Here is a 22,098-nt window from a genome sequence, read left to right on the forward strand (position 1 = left end):
AAATAGCAGATGAGAAGGTCTAACTAGAACCACCTTTTTTTTTCCAGCTTACCTCTCCTTCTCTTCCCTATCGGGCCAGCTCACACTCCTTTGATTTCTTTCATTCTCATAGATCAATTCATAAGAAACTATAATTGGTGTAGGCTCACCAGACTCGTTGTTAATCATATCAGACCTCTTAAGGGTAGCATAAATTAAGCTCTGCCATTATTCTAGCAAAGATGCATTTCTTAGCAAGGATAGTATTTTCATCAGCTTGGATAAATTTACTTATATGATTCAATTTCCTCGATCTAGCCAGGAATTTCTCGATCCGACTGACTCAATTTCCTCTAAGTCCTCTACTTATCATCCTTGTCTCTTCTCTCTCTATCATCCCTCTCTCTTTCTCTTTCCTTCTCTATTTCTCTCTTCTTCTCCTTCTCTTTACTGCTTCTCTCTCTGTCACTCCCCCCTCTCTCACTTTCTGCTACGATTCTTATTCGATCGAGAGAGTGTGGAAACTTCCTTGACCTTGTTGTTATCGGCGAAGAAGTCCCTCTCCTCCATGACCTTGCGCTGGTTGTTGTCCGATTCCATCGACGAGTTTTCATGCTGACTGAGAATTGCAGAGTCTAGGCGGCGATGGTGACCTCGCGTAGTGGTGGTGGTGATAATAATCCATTGAAAACCCAAAGAGGTGGTGTTTTCTTTAGGCCCATTTATGTCACATATAAATCGGTATGTGGCTCTGTTCAGTTTGACTCTTGGAGGGGCCTACCTCTATGTCCGTGACAGCCTTTACTATGTTCTATTATCCTTTTATCCACGCCTATATGCATCCGTGACATCCCATCTCCATTCAAACCTAATTTAGTAGTTTAACAATTTCTGTTCTATTAATATGATGATGACGATGATGATTTAACAAATCTCCATTGGATTTTAACCTGCTTTGCAGGGAATTGAATTTTCACCATGCCCAGAAAAGATGAAAATAAAATTAATAACTTCATTCATTGTACCATAGAGATTACAGTAATGTCACTATGAGTACTATAAATCAAACCCAATACAGTATTACATAACCCATTCCATCCCAATAGACTGTTATCACATACAAGTTTCTAACTATAAAGTTCTCAAGGCTAAGATACAGCTCCAGAAGAAGTTCCAAACTTAAAATTCAGTGTGCCCCGTGATTCTGGTACAAACTTTGCTAGGGCTATGCTGCAAGTTAAAGTTCAGATTATGCAATCCTTACACAATCATGTCACAGTTTATGCAATGACAAAATACATCACAATTGTCTTCTTTTTGTTAGACAGGAGTGAATTCCAATCAATGATCAAAGCCAATGGCTTTGCCTCACATATTTGATGGAGAACACTTTCCTTCAATGCCTAAATAATCATCAAAGAAACATTTTTAGCACTACAGCATGAATTACATATTATCTCTAAGAAAACACTACGGCAAAATTAATCTTGCATAGGAAATTTGGTACACCCTGGCAACTTCGGACTTATCCTCGACCTTCTGTAAGAGCATCTGCTATGGTAAGGTAAATCCTTATTGAATATGGCTTACGATGGGAGTGAATTATACCCCATATTTGGCTTTTTGGCTTACCGTGGCAGATGGTCTAATGCTTTAGCTTTAGAGGTTTCTGGTTCATTCGTTGTTGAAGCAAACTGCAGGAGCAAGATAAGAAAGAAGAAGCATATGACTACCTTTAAAGAGATATTCATATACAGTAAAGTACAACAAAAAGTTGCATCATGTAAAATGGGATTCGGATCAAATAAATCTAACAGAAAGCTCCTTTCAAGTGGTACTTCATGCAGCAATTCAATATTGTTTGATGCAGTAGTATTAGTGGATGTTAGCAGTGCTAAGAAAGATACAAGATTGGTCTCCTCAGGAAAACCCAATTCAAAGTCGGTTTCAAATCAATAAAAACTTAAACCCAGAAACTATACCTGAGAGATGAGGTTGGCAGAGGGTTTTAACGGCCAAACAATACGGCCTGCAAGTATAAAAAAATAAAAATAAAAACCCAAAAACTCAATTCATAATCAAAACTCACAAAAAGGAAAAAGAAATTTCTACCACACAAACAAAAGATACACAATTTTTTCAAATTTACAGCCAAATCGAAGAAATCGCAATATGACTGAAGAAAATATTACAGTTATAAAATTGATCAGATCCATGTGTGAAGGAAAGTGCAGATAACATGGAAAAGATAGGAGAGGCCGTCAGTGAAAAAGATAGGGAGGGGGAAGAGCGGGACTGAAACAATATTTTATAAAGAAGTCACCCAGAGAGAGAGAGATTTACCAAGACCAATGCAAAAAGAGCGGACTGAAGCAATATATTTTAAAGAAAAGTCACGCTTGTAAATAAATGTGGCATGCATCACCCGCAGATTCATTCATAAAGTGATTGAATTGCGTTGACTGAAACTCTTGCGCACAAAACACTGCAACCGTGGCTTGCCTTCCGTAGCCATTGCTCATAATTGTAGTGGTGTCTCTGTCCATGGGAATAGGTGGGATAAGGAGCCTCTCCCTGTGTGGGTGGGTGTCAATTGTAGCCTTTTTTGTTCTTGGCTTATCTACCGCTTCTTCCTCCGGCAAGATCCACACAACAAGTGTTCTGGGCGATAAGGGTACGTGTGTCCCTTCTTCCTGCGGCGACTTCCAGAACATAAGCTTCCCTTTTCGACTGAAACATGATCCAAAGCACTGTGGCGGCCAAGAGTTCTTCACTTTGGAATGTCACAACAACATCACAGTGCTGCGCCTATTTTCTCACGAGTACTACGTGAAGGCCATTGACTACGATAACAGGACAATCCGAGTGGTAGATCCTGGCCTTGAGAAGAACAACTGCACTTCCCTTCCTCGTTTTCCTTTGGCCCCTTCTAACTTCAGTTATGATTCAATAGGTGAAACAGTCTGGCCATATTCATATCTTGTAACTTTCTTGAAGTGTGCAAATCCAGTGAATTCTTCTCTGTATGTGAACACTGCTCCCTGTATTAAATCCAAAGGGTATGGTTATGCCATTCTAGACATGAGTCCGCAAGATGTGGAGATTGGGTGCAGAATAGATTGGATGGGTATGATCACTTCGATGCACGGAAAGGACCGAAACATTTCCTATCAAGATATACACAATGAACTGGTGTATGGCTTTGTGCTTCAATGGTATGATTTCAGTGTCTGCCCCGGTAATCACTGGCATTACATTGATCGTCTGCACACCTATGCACCATGTTATCGGCGCAGCATCTCAGGTATATACAGTAGAGTACGCCATGATTTCTCATCTCGAATAATCACAACTTAATTTTACGACTAACTGTGCTAATTTTGTATTTTCTTTGTCATGCATTCTAGGTTTCTTTAACCTTGTGTTGACGGTGTTAATCGGTAAGGGCCATTTCTTCAAATCTTATTTTGGTAAACTCACCAAACTTTTCTATCCACTAATTTGTGAGCCCAATTTTACGTCAAAGAGATGGTTGTGTCTCGTATTGCATGTGGCCTTGCACTTTCAAAACTTAATATATAGTCGAGCGCCTAATGAAGAAAATATTGTAAAAAGAGAGAATATATATGTAGCTTTTGTGGTGCAATTGAACCTAACCCTTGTTACAAATTTTGCAGACCGTGGTCATCTTTACTTGGATCTTATCGTTGCTGCCAGTGTTGTAGGGGTAAAACTTATATTTGGAGGTCCGTTTGTGATTGCACTTCTGATATACAAGTGGCGAAGAAGACATTGGTCAACCTACAACACTATCGAAGATTTTCTGCATAGTGACAATTTCATGCCTATAAGGTACTCTTACTCCAACATTAAGAAAATGTCTGACGGATTCAAAGATAAGTTGGGGGAAGGGGGTTATGGGTCTGTATTTAAAGGCAAATTACGGAGTGGCCACTTTGGAGCCATTAAGTTATTAGGCAAGTCTAATGCTAATGGTGAAGATTTCATGAATGAAGTAGCTACTATTGGAAGGATTCATCATGTCAATGTGGTTCAGCTTGTTGGTTACTGTGTCGAGGGTTCAAAGCGTGCCTTAGTATATGATTTCATGTCAAATGGGTCTCTTGATAAATACATTTACTCTAAAGAAGGATCCATCACTTTAAGTTACAGGAAAATGTATGAGATTGCAGTTGGAGTAGCTCAGGGTATTGAATATTTGCATCAAGGTTGTGAAATGCAAATTCTACATTTTGATATCAAGCCTCATAATATTCTACTTGATGAGAATTTTATCCCAAAGATTTCTGACTTTGGGCTAGCGAAACTATATCCAGTGAATAATAGCATCGTCTCTTCAATGGCAGCAAGAGGCACTTTGGGATACATTGCTCCCGAGTTGTTTTATAAAAACATTGGTGGTGTTTCATACAAAGCTGATGTCTATAGTTTTGGAATGTTGTTGATGGAAATGGCAAGCAGAAGGAAAAATCTAAATGCAGATGTAGATCACTCAAGCCAAATTCACTTCCCTTCCTGGGTGCATGATCAATATACTGATGGGAAGGACTTGGAGATTGGAGATGCAACAACAGAGGAAAAGAAATTAATTAAAAAAATGATCGTAACTGCCCTGTGGTGTATTCAAATGAAACCAAGTGATCGACCTTCAATGAAGAGAGTCACACAGATGCTCGTAGGAGATACTGAATACCTAGAAATGCCGCCAAAGCCTTCTCTATGTCCACAACCAATGCCTGCAAGCAATTTGATTCCAATATGTTCAAATGTGGAGCTAACATGTACTCTTTCAGCTAGGTGATGATCAGCTAGCTACCATTCACTTTACTTCGTCTAGCTAATGTAATTTCAGATTTTCTTAGAATTGCAGATTACTGTAATAATAAAAGATGAACTGCCAACGAAGTTCAAATAATGTACTTCTCCATTACTTTGCTGCCTCATGGTTTCTGTATGAGCCTTGTAACTTCAACCAGAAGCAATTGTTGAGTTAGAGTGCACACCTATGCAAGTTAAGCTATAGTAATAGCTATTACTGTGTTATTTAATCATGGAATGTGCAACAATTCTACCCTAACAAACATATGCTTAAATTCCACAGATTCTAGATTGAATATATGAATTGTCATACACCTGCAGGTGGCCAATGCTTTCTACGAATGTCTAGGCACTTAATACTCAGTGTCGACAAATATTGAGCAGTTGTCCTGAGAATTATGAAAGCAGTCCATCAGTATTGGGAATCAACATGATTTGACATCTTTAAGGGAGAGTTAGTTGCAATCCCTTTATGCGTGGGAAAACAGAGTTGGAACTTGGAACTACCAAAGATAATACTATCGTCCTAATAGTTGAGACAGAGTTGAAAATCTATGCAAGAAATGCCCCAACTTTATAGTTTGAAAAGAAGAAGCCAAAACACCAACCTCGAAATCTCTAGTTTTTCTCACTTGAAATGCTTCGGGTTTCTTAGTGGGTTCTAATGGTAACTAGGAGCAGCTGAGTTAAACTATAGTCCTGCTCAACTTTCACAATTCTGGGGTATATAAGACCCTTTGATTTTTGCTTCTACAGTATCACGCAGCCAAGCACAAAACTAATTAGCATTGGCGGTTATTATTTTTTTTCCCATTACCATACAAGAATGTGTTTCTTAGTATAAAAAACCGAACTGTAACTATTTTTCATTCTATATTCAAAATTGTCTGTGCGCACATTGATATATAAGTACACATCTTGATTTTACTCAGTAATTGCTTCGAACTGAAGACTTGAATCTCTTGCTAGTAAACGTGCAAGATGATTTCAAAAAAAAAAAAAAATAAGGCGTAGGAGCAAAATGATTGGGAAGCTTTGATATCATATAACCTACAAACTTTGGAAACTGAAATCAACTACCAAATACAGGGAGATCTCTATCAAGATCTCGACAAATACAACTCCAACGTTGCTATAATTTAGTATCATTATTATAAACCTTTCTGAACATAAGAACACCTAAGATAATGGAGACAAGAGCAGATGAAGCACCTTGGCGAGAAAGCCAAAGTTCAGTCCATGACAAGGGCTTTGTGACCTCAAATAGCACACTTTTGAACTTCTCTTTCAAATCCTCATGTGACCCAGTGTTATCAATCACTATGTCTGCCTTGGTCCTCTTTAAATCGAGTGACACCTGAGCATTTATCCATTTTCGAGCATCATCCTCAGTTCCTCACGTGTTCTGTCCCTCAACATGAATCTCTGAAGCTGTGTTTCAGGATCGACCCATACAAAAACAATAGGCTTGGTCCATCTGTCCATCTTGGCCTTGAACAATAGAGGGACATCAAGAATACTAATCTTAAACCCCTTCAACCATAGCTTCAAAATTTCCCAAAAGATGCCAGATGATATGTAAGGAGCCAGTAGTCTACAAAAGGATAAAACACAGACATAAAAGTCAATAGGGTATGTAATTTTTATTATAAGGCATCTCCAACGCATAATCTCTGATAAAGCATTTCAAGAAATTCTGACAAAACCTAGACAATTTTGACTAGAGGGAATTTGCTTATTTTTCCTAGCTACACAATTCAAAACTAGGGTGAGTATTACAAAAGTTGTGCTATAATTTCAGCCCATAAGGGAACATTTCTTTCCTTGGCCTCCTAAAGCTTATTACATCAATTTTGGCATTTTCAAAAGTGATTAAAACCACTGAATTTCAGCAAGTAATCAGTAAATCAAATGGTGACTGTAACCCTAAACATCTAATAGTGTTACAAAGAGATACTCTAAGCGAGATCACATAATAAAATTAGGCAATCCGCAAGAATGTACATACCAGTTCAAAAGTTGACGCTTTTCGGGATTGGAGAATTCAATTTGCCCTAGTTTAGGTCTATCAACTTCTCCATCAGGTTGCAAAATACCCTGCCCAAATGCTGAAACAACCTTTTTCCATCCACCAGTTCCCTTCTTCAATATATCCTGAAACCAAAGATACTCAGTTCATGAAAGAGCTAAAGAGAACTGATTCACATATTTTTCATAATTGTCAAAGTTAGTATGCTTCAGCTTTGCTCATCAATTACACGAGCCACAAGATTAGCGTCGACAACAGGAATGTCATGGGCCTTGAAGAGATTTGAGACAGTACTCTTCCCAGATGAAATCCCAACCGTCAGTCCCACTATCCTCATTCTTCTTATGGTCTATTCAGAAATATCAATGAATAGTGATTAACAAAATTCCTGTGTTTGATTAATTCAGTAAGAAAATTACTAATCTCTGAAGTGTTTAAATTTGCTACACTTAATAAGAGCACTTGCACCACAAAGAGCAAGAGCAAACCAAAACAAAGAGGCAAAACTTTTGGATCATGATCAAAATTCAGTCAAAAAGGATCATGGGAAACAATGATGAAGCAAATTTATCTCAATTCTCAAGTTTTTCATTATCTGACATTACACCAGTAGGGTTCTAGGCATCACACCTAGGTTATGTTGCATCACACAAACCTCGAGAGAAGCAAAAGCCTTTAATTTTAAACATCTTCAAATCTGAACTGCAAAGATCACAATATAGGAGGCTAAGATAATTCAGAACAACTAGAATAAAATAATCCTAATAAAATCCAAATAATAAGGAACCGTCCTATTCTGCATTAAGAAGAAGTCCTTAAAACGCCAGCCATTATTAAACTTCCCCAAACCAAGCTAGAACCAGAACCCAACGTCCATCACCATCTACAGACTCCTAAACTAGGTCTACGGGTTTGGAACCTTTTTTATGAGGCTTTGGATAAACCCTAGAGGTCTTCCACTTATATTCTTCATCAGAAGTACCTTAAAAGGAAGCATTCAACAGCTACCGGCCTTTAGGTTTTAAGAACGGCCATTTAAGGGATTGTAGCTTTGGAAATCAAAAAGTCAAGCCTAAACAACAAATATAAACTATGGGGCATAACTTTCTTAAGTAATCAGTTGTGAGTGTCAATGGCAAACCCTTAAAGCTATTGAGACCATCTTAACTAAGTTTAGAAGCCCAGGTAACTAATACAGTAAGCAATCATACCTTGAAAACCTAAGATAAATATAAGCCTAACATCAATATTATTAAAACAAAAATAAAATACTAGAAAAATAAAATTGAAAAACATAGAGAAAAGAATATTCAAAGATAAAAGCAGGCTTTAAATCGTGCAATACTCAAATTCTGAATCCTGTGACAAACACTATAACAAATTTTATAGCAGGGAATTCCAGGCAGGAAACTACGGGAGCTGGAACAGATAATCAAAAGATAAAAGAAATAAAGAGAAAGATAATTGATTAATCAAAGGGTTGTGTGATCCTCAGTACTGAATGATGAGAAACCGATGAAGATGCTAGTAGAAAAGGCTGAAAATACATTTAAATGAAAAAGTATATTATATAGCACAAATTATAGAATGAGAATTGAATGTACAAGTATAATGATAGTTGGGAATACTTCAACATCTGAATGATTTCTATCATGTGAAATACTTCTATATCCCTGACTGGAATCATTTCTTAATATCAAACCCCATCCAGAATAAGCATCGAAATTTATGGCAAAACAGCACTTTAGTGGCATAATAACATTGGATACCATAACATTTCAAATTAACCAACATGCACAGACTATAAGTAACAAAAAAAAAACCTTCTTTTTATTGGGCAGGAAAGAAATTACATTGTATGGTTAAATGAATGGATGAAACAGTATAAGAGATTGTCACTCATAAGGAGACTTGATTCCTTCTAGAACAAACGTCTATGAGCGCGCAATGCATTACCTAAGCATTGTTCAAGCCAAACTAACATCATACAGAAACACAATAAAGCAACAAAACAAAAATATCCAAATAGAAATAACTTCTTTAAAAGTTGTAGAAATATGATATTCTGAGTGAAACAAGAAACACTTATCCATCATTCCAGACTTGAGAGTAGTCACTGCATAGCTTTGAAAAGTTATCATTCTCAATCATCATAGTACAAACATATTGAATACAATAAAAAGGCAACTGCGTAAAATTCACTAGATCCAAATTAAAGTATATATACGATGAGCAAGGGGTTTAAATTACAGTCTAGAGGAACTCAGGAGGCGAACTGGAATCCGGCTTCCCATTGTCACCCAGTCCGCATAGATGCTGCAAATTCTGCAAAATTTGAGGTGGCAGAGTCCCTAAACCACCTCCAAGGCCATCATTCATTGACCCAAAAAATTGACAGACAAACCTAGCCATGACCCCAAGAATCTGCATTTGGTTCTGGCATGCCTCAGCATGCATTGGTATCATTTGCCTCTCATGCTGAATTTGCAAACCTACCATCCTCTCCCGCCACTCCAACTCCTCCTCCTCCCTCCTCTCCTCCATCCTCATCCTCCAGTGACGCTCCCCGTGTAACCTCAACCTTTTTTCAAATTCCCTTCTTATCTACATGACCTCTCTCTCTTGCAACTCCAATTCTCTATCTTCTAACAAGTCCTTGTGCTCATTCCTCCTCTTCTCTCTCCTAAACTCTAACTTCTTTCCTCCTTTCCTCTCTCTCAGCCTCACCTTTTTCTCTCCTACACTCCCTCTCTCTCCTCACCTCTTCCCTCTTCATAACCATATTCTGCAAGTCCAACACCTGAGCATTCATCAACCCCATCCTCCTATGCAATCCAACCTTACTCAATTTCCTTTTTTGGGCCATTCCCATGTCCCCAATTTCCCTTTCACCCCCAAACTCACCAACTTCACTTTTACCCAATTCCTCGCCACCATTATCGTCATCACCAGCAGTACCATCTTCTTCTTCTTCCAAATGTTCTTCTTCTTCTTCATCTTCTTCTTCCTCTAAATCCTGAAAATCAATCCCAAACCCTAAGTCCCCACAATCCCCAATAACATCAAAGTTGTTATTTTCACACGACCTCTTGCCCTTACCATCAAGCTCCACATCACCAAACACTTCCTTGTACTTCAAAAAATTCTCCCAGTGATTTTCACCATCCTTCCAGTTGAACTTGTCCTTGGAGACCCGGATTTTCTGCGTGACTCCCAGGTACTGGTGGCGCATATTTTGGACCTTGATTGACACGTCACGCCAGGACCATTTGAAAGGGAAGGTTACAGGGTCGTCAAGGTTGTGCACTAAGTTAACATGCTCAGCTATGGGCTTGAATTTTTTCTCACACTTTGAGCTTGGCTAGAGCTCCAGAGCTGAGAAGCTCAGACTACTTCGTGAGAAGGGTCAGTTCTTCGAGCTCTGACCATTTCTTGCGCTTCATTTTTCAGGAAGTGTGAACATTGAGGGCATGACTCAAAGACAAGGCCGTCTGAGACTTTAGGGCCCTGTCCAATAAATAATGATCCCAGTTTAACAAAGTCTCTCACAAGCAGATACTTATAGAAAACCTATCATGTATTGAAATCACCGTGAAAATTATACTAATTTCCCTTGAAGCTTTCTATTCGAAACCCTGTTTTTTTTTTTTGCCAAAAGTCTTGCCAATTCACCATGCAAGCAGTAAACTTGAATCAAACAGATGTGTTCCAACAAATAACATGTCACGGTTCTTACTTTGTTTAATTTGAATATGGAATTGGAGAGGCCACCAAACACAGCAAAGCAACCCAGTCTACTTATCAATTTAACTTCTCGGTACAATTTGATTCAACCAAAAACAACAGTTTCAGCCCTTACAAATTCCAGATTAGACCAAAAGAAAACATTAATCCAGAACTCAATCAATTTATCACAAGAGATAATTAAGATCAAAATCTTCATCTGAACAAACAACAGTTTCAGCATTTAGAAATTGCAGATAATTAAGAAAAACAAAACAAAACATGAACCCAGAGTTAGTAATCTGGAGGAGAGAAGTCAATCAATTTATGACATCAGATAGTTAAGATCAAAATCTTCATCTGAACAAACAGTAATCATATACACAACTAAGATCAAATTTCACACACGAAAGACACTAGTAACTTCAATATAATTTGGCATCTGCAACTAAACGAGTGGCCCGAATCGATTTAGGGGTTTTAAATACCAGATGATGAAATAGGGCTCTAACCTTTTAGTATCCGGTGGGTAATGAAGACGACCCTTTGAGAGTTCTTTGAAGAGTGAAACAGGAATTGGAGAGTGACAACGGGCTCTAATCTAGACGGCAAGTAAAGCTTTCATTTGTTCAATTTCTTTTTTATATATACTAGTCTTCATCCATGAAACTTTTTTTTTTTTTTTTAATGGATTAAAACAGTTATTGTAAAGAGAAGTTGGTGGGAGATAAAAGTGGGTTGTGGAAATTTTTTTGTTTATTTTTTTAATAAAAATATAATTTGTAATTTTCATAATTGCCCATCTGATTTAATTAATGCTCAAAATTTTTTAATATTTCAGGGTTATTTCTGTCAAATTTTTTAGTTTTGGCTAACAAAGCATTTTCTCTTAATAATAGTATAGAAGATATATATATATATATATATATATATATATTTTAATGAGGATGATGTCTGATTTTTGAATAAATTTACATCGTACCGCTATGTTAATTAAATGAGAAATTTTATCTGCACACCTCTAAATATTAAATACGCACTCCCTGACCTTTTTTTTGTCAAATTTTTCCTTCAAACTTCCTCTTATGTCCTCATCATGTGAAAAACAAAAATTAACATAATGAGTTACTATGGAGGTTGCTAGTTTGACGAAGAGATGGTGATGACAGACGATGACAAGACTAAGAACAAGTTCATCGGTGCTGTGGTGACCGGTCTCCAGCTAGGCAAAGTGAGGTGGTGACCGGCATGGGACAAAAAACTGCTTCCACTGGTAGATCTGTGACCGGCATGAAAGTGACCCAAGCTGCAAAATGTCAAGAAATATGTCATGCTGTTGACATTTTTCATGACCCATCAAGACCGGCTGCCACGTTGGCCAAGCCCAGTTGGGGCCCACATCATGCCTGCCGCAGGGAGAATTGACGAGAATGCATGGCGCGTTGGAAGGAATTTTTTGTCATTTTGTGAGCACATGGTGGGCGCGCGAGTTGGCGGACACGTTTATTGCGTAGCGGCTTGGTATGCTGCGGAAATAGGACACGTGGAAGCTAGCCGTTGGGTTATTTGGGAGTTTGAAAGCAACGGTCCTTTAATCTGGACCTTTGATTTCAATTAATGATGAAATCTGACGGTCACTAATCAACCTATGTGTATATATATAGCTGCAACGATAATAAAACGGCAACAAAAAATTTTGTAAAAATTTCTAAAAATTTTCCTATAAATACCACCATTTATTTTACCTCTCACACCCAAAAAAATTATCTTTCATACAAAGTGTTTCTTCCTCTTCCTATAGCTCTTATCTTCTAAATTTTTTTATATCCAATATGGCCTCAACAATGATAGATCAAAGTGATGATGAAAATCTCAAATCCGGTACGAGGTGGACAAATGAGGAAGACATTCAATTGTGCAAGTCTTGGAAATATGTAAGTCAAAATTCGGCAAAGGGTAAAGACCGAAAGAAAATCGATCTATGGATGGGCGTGAAGCAGCACTTTGCCGCAAATTGGAGTGGAAAGGGAAGATCATCCCAATCTTGCATCGGAAGGTGGAAATGTTTGAAGATAGAACTCTTTGAGTGGCATTGTGCATTAAGGCAAGCGACTAATTGGTATAAGAGCGGTTCGAATGCGGTTGATGAGGTATGAATTTGTTGATAAATAATTTAATTGCTCGATACATTATAGTTAAAATTATTACTTGATAGTGGATGTTGTAATTATAATATCGTTATAATTGAACTAATTGATTTTCATTGCAATACGACATACATTATAATTAAAATGTTTACTTGATGAATAATGAAGTAGATATATTTGTACTAATTGAATATTTTATTTTTTAGAATAATATAGCGTGATAAAGCACATAAATTATGGCATGTGGGGATGATCAGGAAAGGGAAGAAAAAGCGATTTGATTTCAACAGTTTTGAATGTTATGAGGTTGTTTTAGGCTTTGCACAATGTAAAGACATCCCTACCCATACAACCGGAGGAACATCAAATGAAGGAAATCAATAGACACGCACACAACCAAATGCTGAAAATTCTCCCATCAACTTGGACATGGATGTAGATGAGGTAATTGCCGGTGAAACTGCAGATCATAATGTGAGGCCTCAAGGAAGGAAGGTTGCGAAAGAAGCAATTTGGAAAGGAAAGAAGGCAGCAAAGGATCAAAGTCATTTGTCAACCGATGTCGAGAGTATAGCGAGTAACCAAAAAGAGGCAACTGCTGCCAAAAAGAGGCTCGATGTGGACTTTGCTAGAAGTCTCCAAGAGGAAAATCAACGAGCATGTATCCGATTGTAAATTGATATGCGAAAAGAGGCATTCCGAGTTCAAGAGATGGAAGAGTGAAAAAATGAGAGGAAAGAGCGAATTATGGAGATGGATACAAGTCAGATGACGCCAACTAAAAAGCGTTATTGGTCAAGAAAGCAAAAGAAAATAGCGGAGAAAGAAGATCTTAAAACAAATGGTGGGTCAAGTTTTCAAACACCTTTTATGGGTGGATATTATCCGCAATCCAATTTTGGTGGTGCATTCCCACAACCTCCTTTCCCCGATTTATTCCCACAGCCTCCTTATCCCGATAGATTCCCACAACCTCCATTCACCGGTGGATGTCCTACACAACCACATTTTTCACCTTTCTCAATAGGTGATTCCACCAACCCTCACTCTAATGATGACCCTTCAAACACAAATTGGATCCCTAGAGAGAATGAGGATCACGATGAGAATAATTAGGTGATTATGCATGTTGTGTAATTGTATTTGACTTATTTCTAGTTTTTCAATTATGTAAGCATAAATTTTATGAAATAAAAGTTGTATTTGAAAATAGCATTTATTAAAGCGCACAACTTACATTAAAAATCAAAACACACAAAAAACATAATACAAGCCAAATTAAGAAAAATAGTAAATTACATCAATTATTAGTAATTTGTCAATTATACCATCTATTTACATCAAATATATTTAAATTTTACAAAAAATAAAAATAAAAAAAATCAATGAACAGTGTTTCTGCCATGTCAAGAAACAGAATGGGTGGAAACACATGTCCAGTGACAGTGAACATTGTCTTGACCCAATGACCTTGACATTTTCTAACAACGGGTGAACTTGCTCTAAAGAAGAAGGGGACGATACTGATGAGCCAAACTAAATATAGGACAGTGTACTAGCCTTAGTTGTGTGTAATCATGGAACATCATTCTCCTTACTTCCTTCTATTTCTTTTTGGCTGGGAAATTATATTTAATTAAACTCGATGCCTTGATGGATGGAAGATCTCAGAAACTAGTACAGAGCAACTTGAAAACAAAAAATAAGAGAAAACTAGAGAAACAACAGATAAAAGCAAGCCAAGGGGGGAGACATGTAAGTTGAGTAATCATCCTATTATTACTAAATAGATCAATATCAATATCTAAATAGATCAGAAAGAGTGTGGCACAGATATGTAAGTTGAGTAATCATCCTATTATTTAGATATTGATTAAGAAAAAGAACCATGATTGATTAATGAATAATATGAATAAAATGACCTACAACGATGAGCAGAAGTGAGTGGGAGATCGGATTGGATAGAACTGCAATGAAGGAATTGTGGGAAGCTCTCTCTCTTAAAAGGGCAAAAAAGTATTTAATTTTTTTTTTTTTCCAAAAATTGGGGGTGTGTATCAAGTAGATAGAGATGTGTGGATATAATTTCTCTAATTAAATTAGTTCAATAGCTCGTCCGAGTTCATACATTAGTAAATTAGTTTAGAATTACTCTACATGTCAATTTGATATATCGATACCATTTGGTCTAGTGACATACGTCTCCTCTTTATAAGTGAGAGGTGGTGAATTGACTCACAATAGGCTAGTTGCTGCATATGAGTTGTTAATTTAATCCAAAAAAAAATCTGATGTATCGGTACCCTGATGAACGTCGAACTTCCCTCTTTTCTTCTATCTTCTCTCACTATTGGAGTCTTTTTCCTCTCTTCAATTTCTTTGATATGTATCTGGAATCCCTCTTCCATTTATTAACGACATTTGATTAGTTGTCTTTGAACTTTTGCTAGGTACTCTCAATGTTGAAGGCCCCACCCTTACCCCAATTTGGAGCAATCCGTCTTCCATATTTTTTTTTTTTAGTTCATTTCTCGTTTTGTTTTTCAAAATGCTTAATTTTTTAATACGGTTCACACTGTATTTATATTATGTATCAATACATCAAGTTAGGGGTCATCATTTGGCCCGCGGGCCTAAAAGCCCATGGGCGCCCGCCCGGCCCAGTGGCCGGCCCAGTGGGCAAAAGCCCGGCCCGGCCCACATAAAAGCCCATCTCGGCCCTGCCCATTGGGCACGAGGCAGGGCTAGGGCGGAGGGTTCAAAGCCCAGGCCCGGCCCGTTATATGCCCATTAAAGCCCGCCCGGCCCGGCCTTATAAGCCCCCCCGAAAGCCCATTCAATTTTTGTATTAACATATTTTTATGTAGTTATATTGAACTAATTATTGCATTATGCCATATGTTTTTTTAATTTTGTATTTTATTTTGTTCAATAATTAACATATCATCATTTTTTCATAGGTTTTTGTATTTTTTTAACAAAATAATATGACATATAAATATAATGGGCTCGGCCCTGCCCACCCAAAAAAGCCCGGCCCGGCCCGGCCCTAAAAAGCCCGTAAGGCCCTCGGCCCATGGGCAGCCTTGGGCCTTGATTTTTAAGAGAAGCCCGGCCCTGCCCGGCCCGAGCCCATTAATTTTGGGCAGGGCTGCCCATTGACGACCCCTACATCAAGCAGACATGGTTCGATACAATGGTAGACTAGTCGATACAGAAGTAGAATAATCCCAAACTAGCTTACTAATACATAGATCCAATCTACCTCTAGATTAAACTAATCTACTTCCTGTATTGATACAGTGATATACCGTAAACAAACCATCTATCTAAGGTATGGAATGGTGAGAAAATGCAAATCAGTTTATGAAAGGTCTTCGTTTTGGTAACTTTCTAGTTTCTATACAAATGTTGTGACTATTTTTGTTATATCTTTTGAAGGCGAGTCATTTTTGTAACTACGCTTCAATCTACAATTAATTTGTAAGTTTAAATTAGAACATTTTTCTTTGTAGTATCATTTGGTTTACTGGCATAAGTCTCCCATTTATAAGTGAGAGATCATGAGTTGAATTTACGGAAGACTAGTTATTGCATATGAGTTATTGATGTGATAAACAAACAAACAAACAAAAGAAAAAATCCTTCTCTCTCTAAGAGCTAGTTCTGCTAGAGTTTCTTTAGGAAGCATGTCGGCGACATTCGTTCTCAAGCTTGTGGCTGAGCATCAATAACTTGCACAGCTCTCTTGTATCTGGTAAGCTCTAGCATAGTAGCATGGTTCTTCTTACCATCAGATATTGATTAGATCCGTATCGATGACTCATCCTGGGTAGGACGATTTTTCACTGCGATTTCAAACACTTGCCCCGGTATGCATGAGGCCAATTTGTTTGGCATTCGGTTTCTTGTACCAGCGAAGCTCAAGTAACAAGTGGAGATTTTGGCAGAGTTTTGGTGTAGAGTAAAGAATGTACATGTTTTGCACAGTCTTGGTGTCAGAGTTTTGCAACTATGTATTGGAAAGGGCCCAATAAGCAGAACCTAGTTCCACAAGTTAAAGGAAAAAACAGATACTTAAGATGTATATAATTAAGCTCATCACATAAGGATGTGAAGCAAAAGATGATTGACAGGCTTAAAATGCAAAAAGGATTCAAAACATATGGATCAAAACAACCCTTAATGATTCACTAACTATGAATTGTACAATTAGAATTACTCCCAACTTTCGGCAAATGAACAGGAAAATTCTTTATTAAGTAAAATGGACCACGAGACATACTCTGAACAGAAACCAAGCTAAATTGCCAGACCTACCAGTCAACACGAATCCACCACCACGTCTGGAAAACAGAATCAAACTTCTCAAGAATTACAAAAGATAGCACAGCAACAATGTCTTTTGCTAACTTCCGCAGCCAGAACCTGCAACGGCACATGGCGAAGGTAAGAAAATACTTTACTATCATTAGTCAAAAGGTAAGCTCATTGAAAATCCTTAAAAACCTAAATGATGAATAAAATCATCAACTCCCAAGTAATAAAACCCCTAGTAACACTAAAGGGGAAAAAGGCATGGTTACTGAATGGTGAGCCAACAGAAATATCTTGTTTAAAGATTTCAGTTCTGATGAATAAGAACTACCGTGCTTGTCACACCTGACCAGAGAATTGACTATATTAACTCCAATAACCAATTTAACATATCCATGAAATATACTCAACAGAAACTTAGTCGAATTCCTCATCGCAACTAATTTAGTTTTTCATTTCATTTCATTCTAAAATTAGTTCTGTAGTGCCAAATCTATGAAGTTTACCTGGAATCACAATAATAAGATTTTCTTAGAAAACAAAATATCCTGGTTATCAAAACTCTACGTCAAAATTTAACAACAGTGAACCTTGGTGGCCCAATTACTTATTGTCTCACATATTGTGTTGCATACCACAACCTTGACAATTATATACAGTATCACTTCAAATCATATCTGTAGTCCTATTTATTGTAAAGTATCATTCTCTCATCACGAACGTATGCAAATGCTCTGATCTTGATTATGCATCAGTAAACAAATCTCTACTAATTAAGCATTACCAAAACAATTACCTATAACTAAGACTTGATTAATAAGCCTCTAAACTCAACGAATTACTGAGGCATCATATTCAAGTTTGTCCTTGTTCTAATCTAGAGCTTCTATGATGTCATTTCAACATATGAATCCACACACGCATGCGCGCGCACACACACACACACACGGAGACAACCACACACACGCGTGCAAACACAAAAAACAGATTATTTATTTATTTTAATTTTTTCAGAGAGCATACATAGCAGGCCAAACTATTACAATATCTGCACAAATGTATGAAAGCAGCACAATGAATAAATTGGTTAGCCAACTGCATAACATAAAATATTTTGACATCCTTTTCAAAATCCAATTAATCCACGACCCCAAAGTTCCAAGTTAAGGTTGTGCTTTTGTTGGTTTCTAAAGTCTCCATCATCCAAAACCGATTCATATGTAACCATCTTATTAAGCCAAGTAGAATGATATGGCAATTCATGTACAAAAACAGGAAGGCATGATATCAAATAACAATTGCAAAATCACACCATTTATTTCTCTTCAATCTCCAACTATTGAAAACATCACATGCAACATTGCAACAACAATTTGCAATTTTTTTTTCCATGTGAGATTTCTTGCAAAAACAAGAACAGTCACCGCTCAAAATATTTGCAAATCCTACTAAAACAATGATATAAGAGTAACTTGGGAATTAGCCATTAATTAGACTCTTAGTTCTCTAGGATATTCAGGGCTCGAATCTCATATAAGTCCATACACTTTCCTTAGATTCACACCTGAGTTTCATTGTTCGAGTACAACTGATATATCAATCAGTTTTTCAACACTTACACCTCTTTACGGAATCCCACATTGTGGCAGCAACCTCAACTTTTTTATTTTAACTTACAGTAAAATGTTACTGTTTCTATTAACTGTGCCAAACCAATCATATCAACCTGTCCATGACATATATCTCAACTAGCAAAACTTCACATAATAGAAATTATTACTAAAGACCTCCAAAAATACTAATATACAGTATCGCTCTGTTTCCTAAATCATGCTTCACCTTAACAATTCCAATCACTGATATTTATAGTTTTTTGGTTCTTATAAAACTGATGGCTATTTAAACACTATATTCTTCAGAAATAATACAAGATCAAGCGTGTTGAAAGCCGGTCACTAGCCAAGGCTAGTCATGTAGCTAGATCAATCAAAAATGATAACATAAGAAACCAAAAGATAATTGATACTCATATCAGTATACTATCGACATGTATCTCTATACAAGCAAGTCAAACCATTCCAAGTGAATGCCAACTTAAACCAAAGCCACAGAAAAAAAATTTGTCAACTCCTACCCCAATTTAGACTATTGTTGAACTTGGTCAAAACCCCTCTATGAAACAGAATAAAGAAGAAGGACAAGAAATGCCACAAGCCCAAGCCAGAAACAGAATCTAAGAACTTGTTGCACAAGCAGAGAAATAAAGCCTAAACACTGGAACGACCTGAAGACAGAGAAAAAATTAATAGAAAAGGCAGGTCCATGAACCTTTTTTTTTTTTTTTTTTTTTTTTTTCTGGAGAAGTTTACAAGGCCTGAATACTATAGGAACACTGAAGTGTACGAGGAGAACTGCAATCAAAGGCACTGATGCAAAAAGAATGCACTTCCACTACATCATCCCTCAGTGATTTAAATGCAAATAGACATCAGTCTACACAGAGAGAATTCCATATGCATTACACACAGTTGAGGAGCAGATCCTTGTCTGTGCGGTTCTCATAACCTAACTTTCAAGAAAACTTAAAGGAGACAAGATATGAATCCTGATCACACAGCGATCATCTTCACACAGTTTTGGGACAGGCCATGGTTCTCTATGATTGAACAAACATGTTTATCTAATTACTATAATACAATGCGACATATTCTTCAAAACAAAACAAAATAGCTAGCTTAAACTATAGCCGAATCGACCTAGCAATTAGAAGAAAACTAGGCAGAAGGCTGCGGGTATACTATTGATATGGTTGAATTTTACATCGAAACTACGTTCTAAATATATTACATATAGTAAAACTATATTACAGATTGTTCTATCTTATAGATATATTACATTGAAACACATTGTTCTACATTATAGATATATTACATCGAAACTACATTATAGGCAGATGTTAAAGGCTACAGATGCTAACCAAAAATCTTGTACCTTTTCCAGATTGCAAATGTGATGGCTCTGCCAGATTTCCAAAAATACAGATGTCAACAAAGTAGTTGTTTATGTACATTGTGCCAAAAATGGTTAGGCTTGGCCAAAACATGTGAAGACGGGTAGCTATTTACATCAGGTCTTTAGATGAGTCTTGAAGTGAGTCTTCAAGTGAATCTGTAAGGATGTCACCCCTACAGTAGATGAATGGATGCTGCCACTATCTTGGTTTTCAGACCAAAATTGGTTTTCAATGTTGTCCCTTGTTCCAACAGACATATCCTAGTATGAAATTGAAAGACCATTACAAATAGAAAATACAATAAACAAATAAATAACCAAAAAAAAAAAAAGAGAGGAGAAAATCAACTGCATAGGTCATTAGCAACTTAAGAAAAAAAACAGCAAATAACTGTTTAAAATTAGATTCATATTAACTGCCTCTACTTGTTTTCTATTATTCATCAGCTGTAAAGGTAAATGAATTTACGAATTGAACTTTAACAGAAATAATGCACATATTATAAGAGCCTAAACACAGTAATCAAATTTCATTGTTTGAGAAATAACAAATGAGATAGATAGAGAAGCAAAACTGATCAGAAATGCAAAGTTCAAAAGATTTGCATTCTGTTTCTTGTTTTGGACTACAACATACTAAATCAAATAAAATGATTTCTTTTCATTTATTTTAATTCTATTTCAAAAGTGTCAGTATAGACTATGTCAAGTGGAATATGGATGAATGTTTGAAGTTCTTGAAGTTTATGATATTAGTCTTAATAGTTGTGTGGAAGAATGCATACATGCATGTTGGCTCAAGGTTTAGTTCCTTTCACAAACCATCTTACATGAGACGTATTGATCAGTGATCGATATGAAAACTTAATCGATGCAGACCTAATTAAAGTGAAATAAAAAGAGAGAAATGTTGCAGCAGAATTCATGTCACTTACTTGCTAATCAAGCTGCTGCCTAAAGGTAAAAATGCTCTGTTGTGCTTGATCCCTCTTATCAGGTACAATTTTCAGCTCATCCCATTTGCTTATCTACGACCTTAATTGCATCATCAAGTTGCTGAATTTTGGACCTAACTGCTTGTTGCTCTTTCCTTACTCCATCCAAATCACCACGTTTAAGCTACAATCAAATGATGATGAAATGTGAAAATGATCAGCAATTCAGCATACAATACATAATAAAGAAAGTCAGCAAAGAAAAATCAAGAGATTGTTAAAAAATCACCCCTAGTTATGCTAGTGCTGTGTGAACAAAAGAACATACTCATTGAATTAAGTAACATAAATTAGGCCCTTTTCCACTTTATTTACATGATTTCCTGGATCTCTTAATCATAAAAGGAAAAAAAAAAAAAGGAAAAGATGCACACACATAATCCTTCTCACAACTTATCACAGAACCTTCATTAACAATATAGGGTTCATAGAGTGACTTTAAGCGAGCATTATAATCTATGTCCTGTTTTCCTCTATTATTCTCTCAACTAATAAACAATCAATTAATTCAAACAATATTTAATAAGAGAGATGTCAACTCAGATAGATTTCACCACATCACTAAGCTGCACATGCAAATAGATGAAAAAACAGAAGAGAACAAAATAAGTTGTGCTGTGGTATATATATAAAGCTATATTTGCTGCAGCACCATCTCAAACAGAAATTTGCATTCTTATATCACCTCAATGATTTTCTTCGTAATAACACTACACCAAAAACGTTAACACACAACACTTTTTGCACAACGAAAAAAAAAAAAAGTGTTGTGTGATGAAGAAAAGTGAATCACACAACATGTTTACTAAACTTGCGTTGTATAAGGTGGTTAAAATTCTGAAGTTTTTGTTTAGAAGGTCATTGCACAACGGTTATAAGAATAATCTGTTGTGTGAATAAATAAAAAAATAGCGGCAGATTTCCCTCCTAGATCGACCCAAATTTGGCTCCAAATTGGTACTTCATTGTACAATAGAATAGTTATATCTGTTGTATGAGTGCAATTTGCAAATTGTCATACAACAGTTTTTGTTTTTATGTTGTATGATCAAGGAAG

General features: G+C 36.7%; 2 protein-coding genes, 1 long non-coding RNA gene and 1 pseudogene across 4 annotated transcripts; 1 reads left to right on the forward strand and 3 right to left on the reverse strand.

The window, feature by feature from the left end:
• Positions 1-1,027: 1,027 nt before the first annotated feature.
• On the reverse strand, positions 1,028-2,287 carry LOC121051997. Its single transcript, XR_005807733.1, has 3 exons — positions 2,172-2,287; positions 1,962-2,008; positions 1,028-1,673 (listed from the first exon to the last, which is right to left on the reverse strand). It is a non-coding gene; the product is annotated as an uncharacterized LOC121051997 (long non-coding RNA).
• Positions 2,288-2,464: 177 nt separating this feature from the next.
• LOC112191439 (LEAF RUST 10 DISEASE-RESISTANCE LOCUS RECEPTOR-LIKE PROTEIN KINASE-like 2.4) lies at positions 2,465-4,940 on the forward strand. 2 transcript variants are annotated; one of them, XM_024330791.2, is made up of 3 exons: positions 2,465-3,283; positions 3,387-3,419; positions 3,657-4,940. In XM_024330791.2, the coding sequence occupies exons 1-3, from the start codon at positions 2,524-2,526 to the stop codon at positions 4,799-4,801; spliced, it is 1,938 nt and encodes a 645-aa protein (XP_024186559.2). In that variant the 5' UTR covers positions 2,465-2,523; the 3' UTR covers positions 4,802-4,940. The 2 variants fall into 2 exon arrangements, with proteins under 2 accessions (XP_024186559.2, XP_040371700.1); XM_040515766.1 differs by lacking the exon at positions 3,387-3,419.
• Positions 4,941-5,829: 889 nt separating this feature from the next.
• The window catches only part of LOC112191422, a 78,981-nt pseudogene continuing 62,712 nt past the window's right edge, over positions 5,830-22,098 (reverse strand).
• Positions 8,948-11,229, reverse strand: LOC112191444. Its single transcript, XM_024330802.2, has 2 exons — positions 11,083-11,229; positions 8,948-10,354 (listed from the first exon to the last, which is right to left on the reverse strand). The coding sequence occupies exon 2, from the start codon at positions 10,077-10,079 to the stop codon at positions 9,531-9,533; it is 549 nt and encodes a 182-aa protein (XP_024186570.1). The 5' UTR covers positions 10,080-10,354; positions 11,083-11,229; the 3' UTR covers positions 8,948-9,530.

Source organism: Rosa chinensis, chromosome 1 (genome assembly GCF_002994745.2).
Source record: "Rosa chinensis cultivar Old Blush chromosome 1, RchiOBHm-V2, whole genome shotgun sequence".
In the NCBI taxonomy this organism is placed as follows: domain Eukaryota; kingdom Viridiplantae; phylum Streptophyta; class Magnoliopsida; order Rosales; family Rosaceae; genus Rosa; species Rosa chinensis.

What these genes read in the sequence shown, in the direction of transcription:
- LOC112191439 (XM_024330791.2), top strand. Translation starts at nt 2,524, where the DNA reads ATGGGAATAGGTGGGATAAGGAGCCTCTCCCTGTGTGGGTGGGTGTCA. An exon ending in TTATCGGCGCAGCATCTCAG is followed by an intron (nt 3,284 to 3,386) that starts GTATATACAGTA and finishes CATGCATTCTAG; the next exon opens with GTTTCTTTAACCTTGTGTTG. An exon ending in TGTGTTGACGGTGTTAATCG is followed by an intron (nt 3,420 to 3,656) that starts GTAAGGGCCATT and finishes CAAATTTTGCAG; the next exon opens with ACCGTGGTCATCTTTACTTG.
- LOC112191444 (XM_024330802.2), bottom strand. Translation starts at nt 10,079, where the DNA reads ATGCGCCACCAGTACCTGGGAGTCACGCAGAAAATCCGGGTCTCCAAG.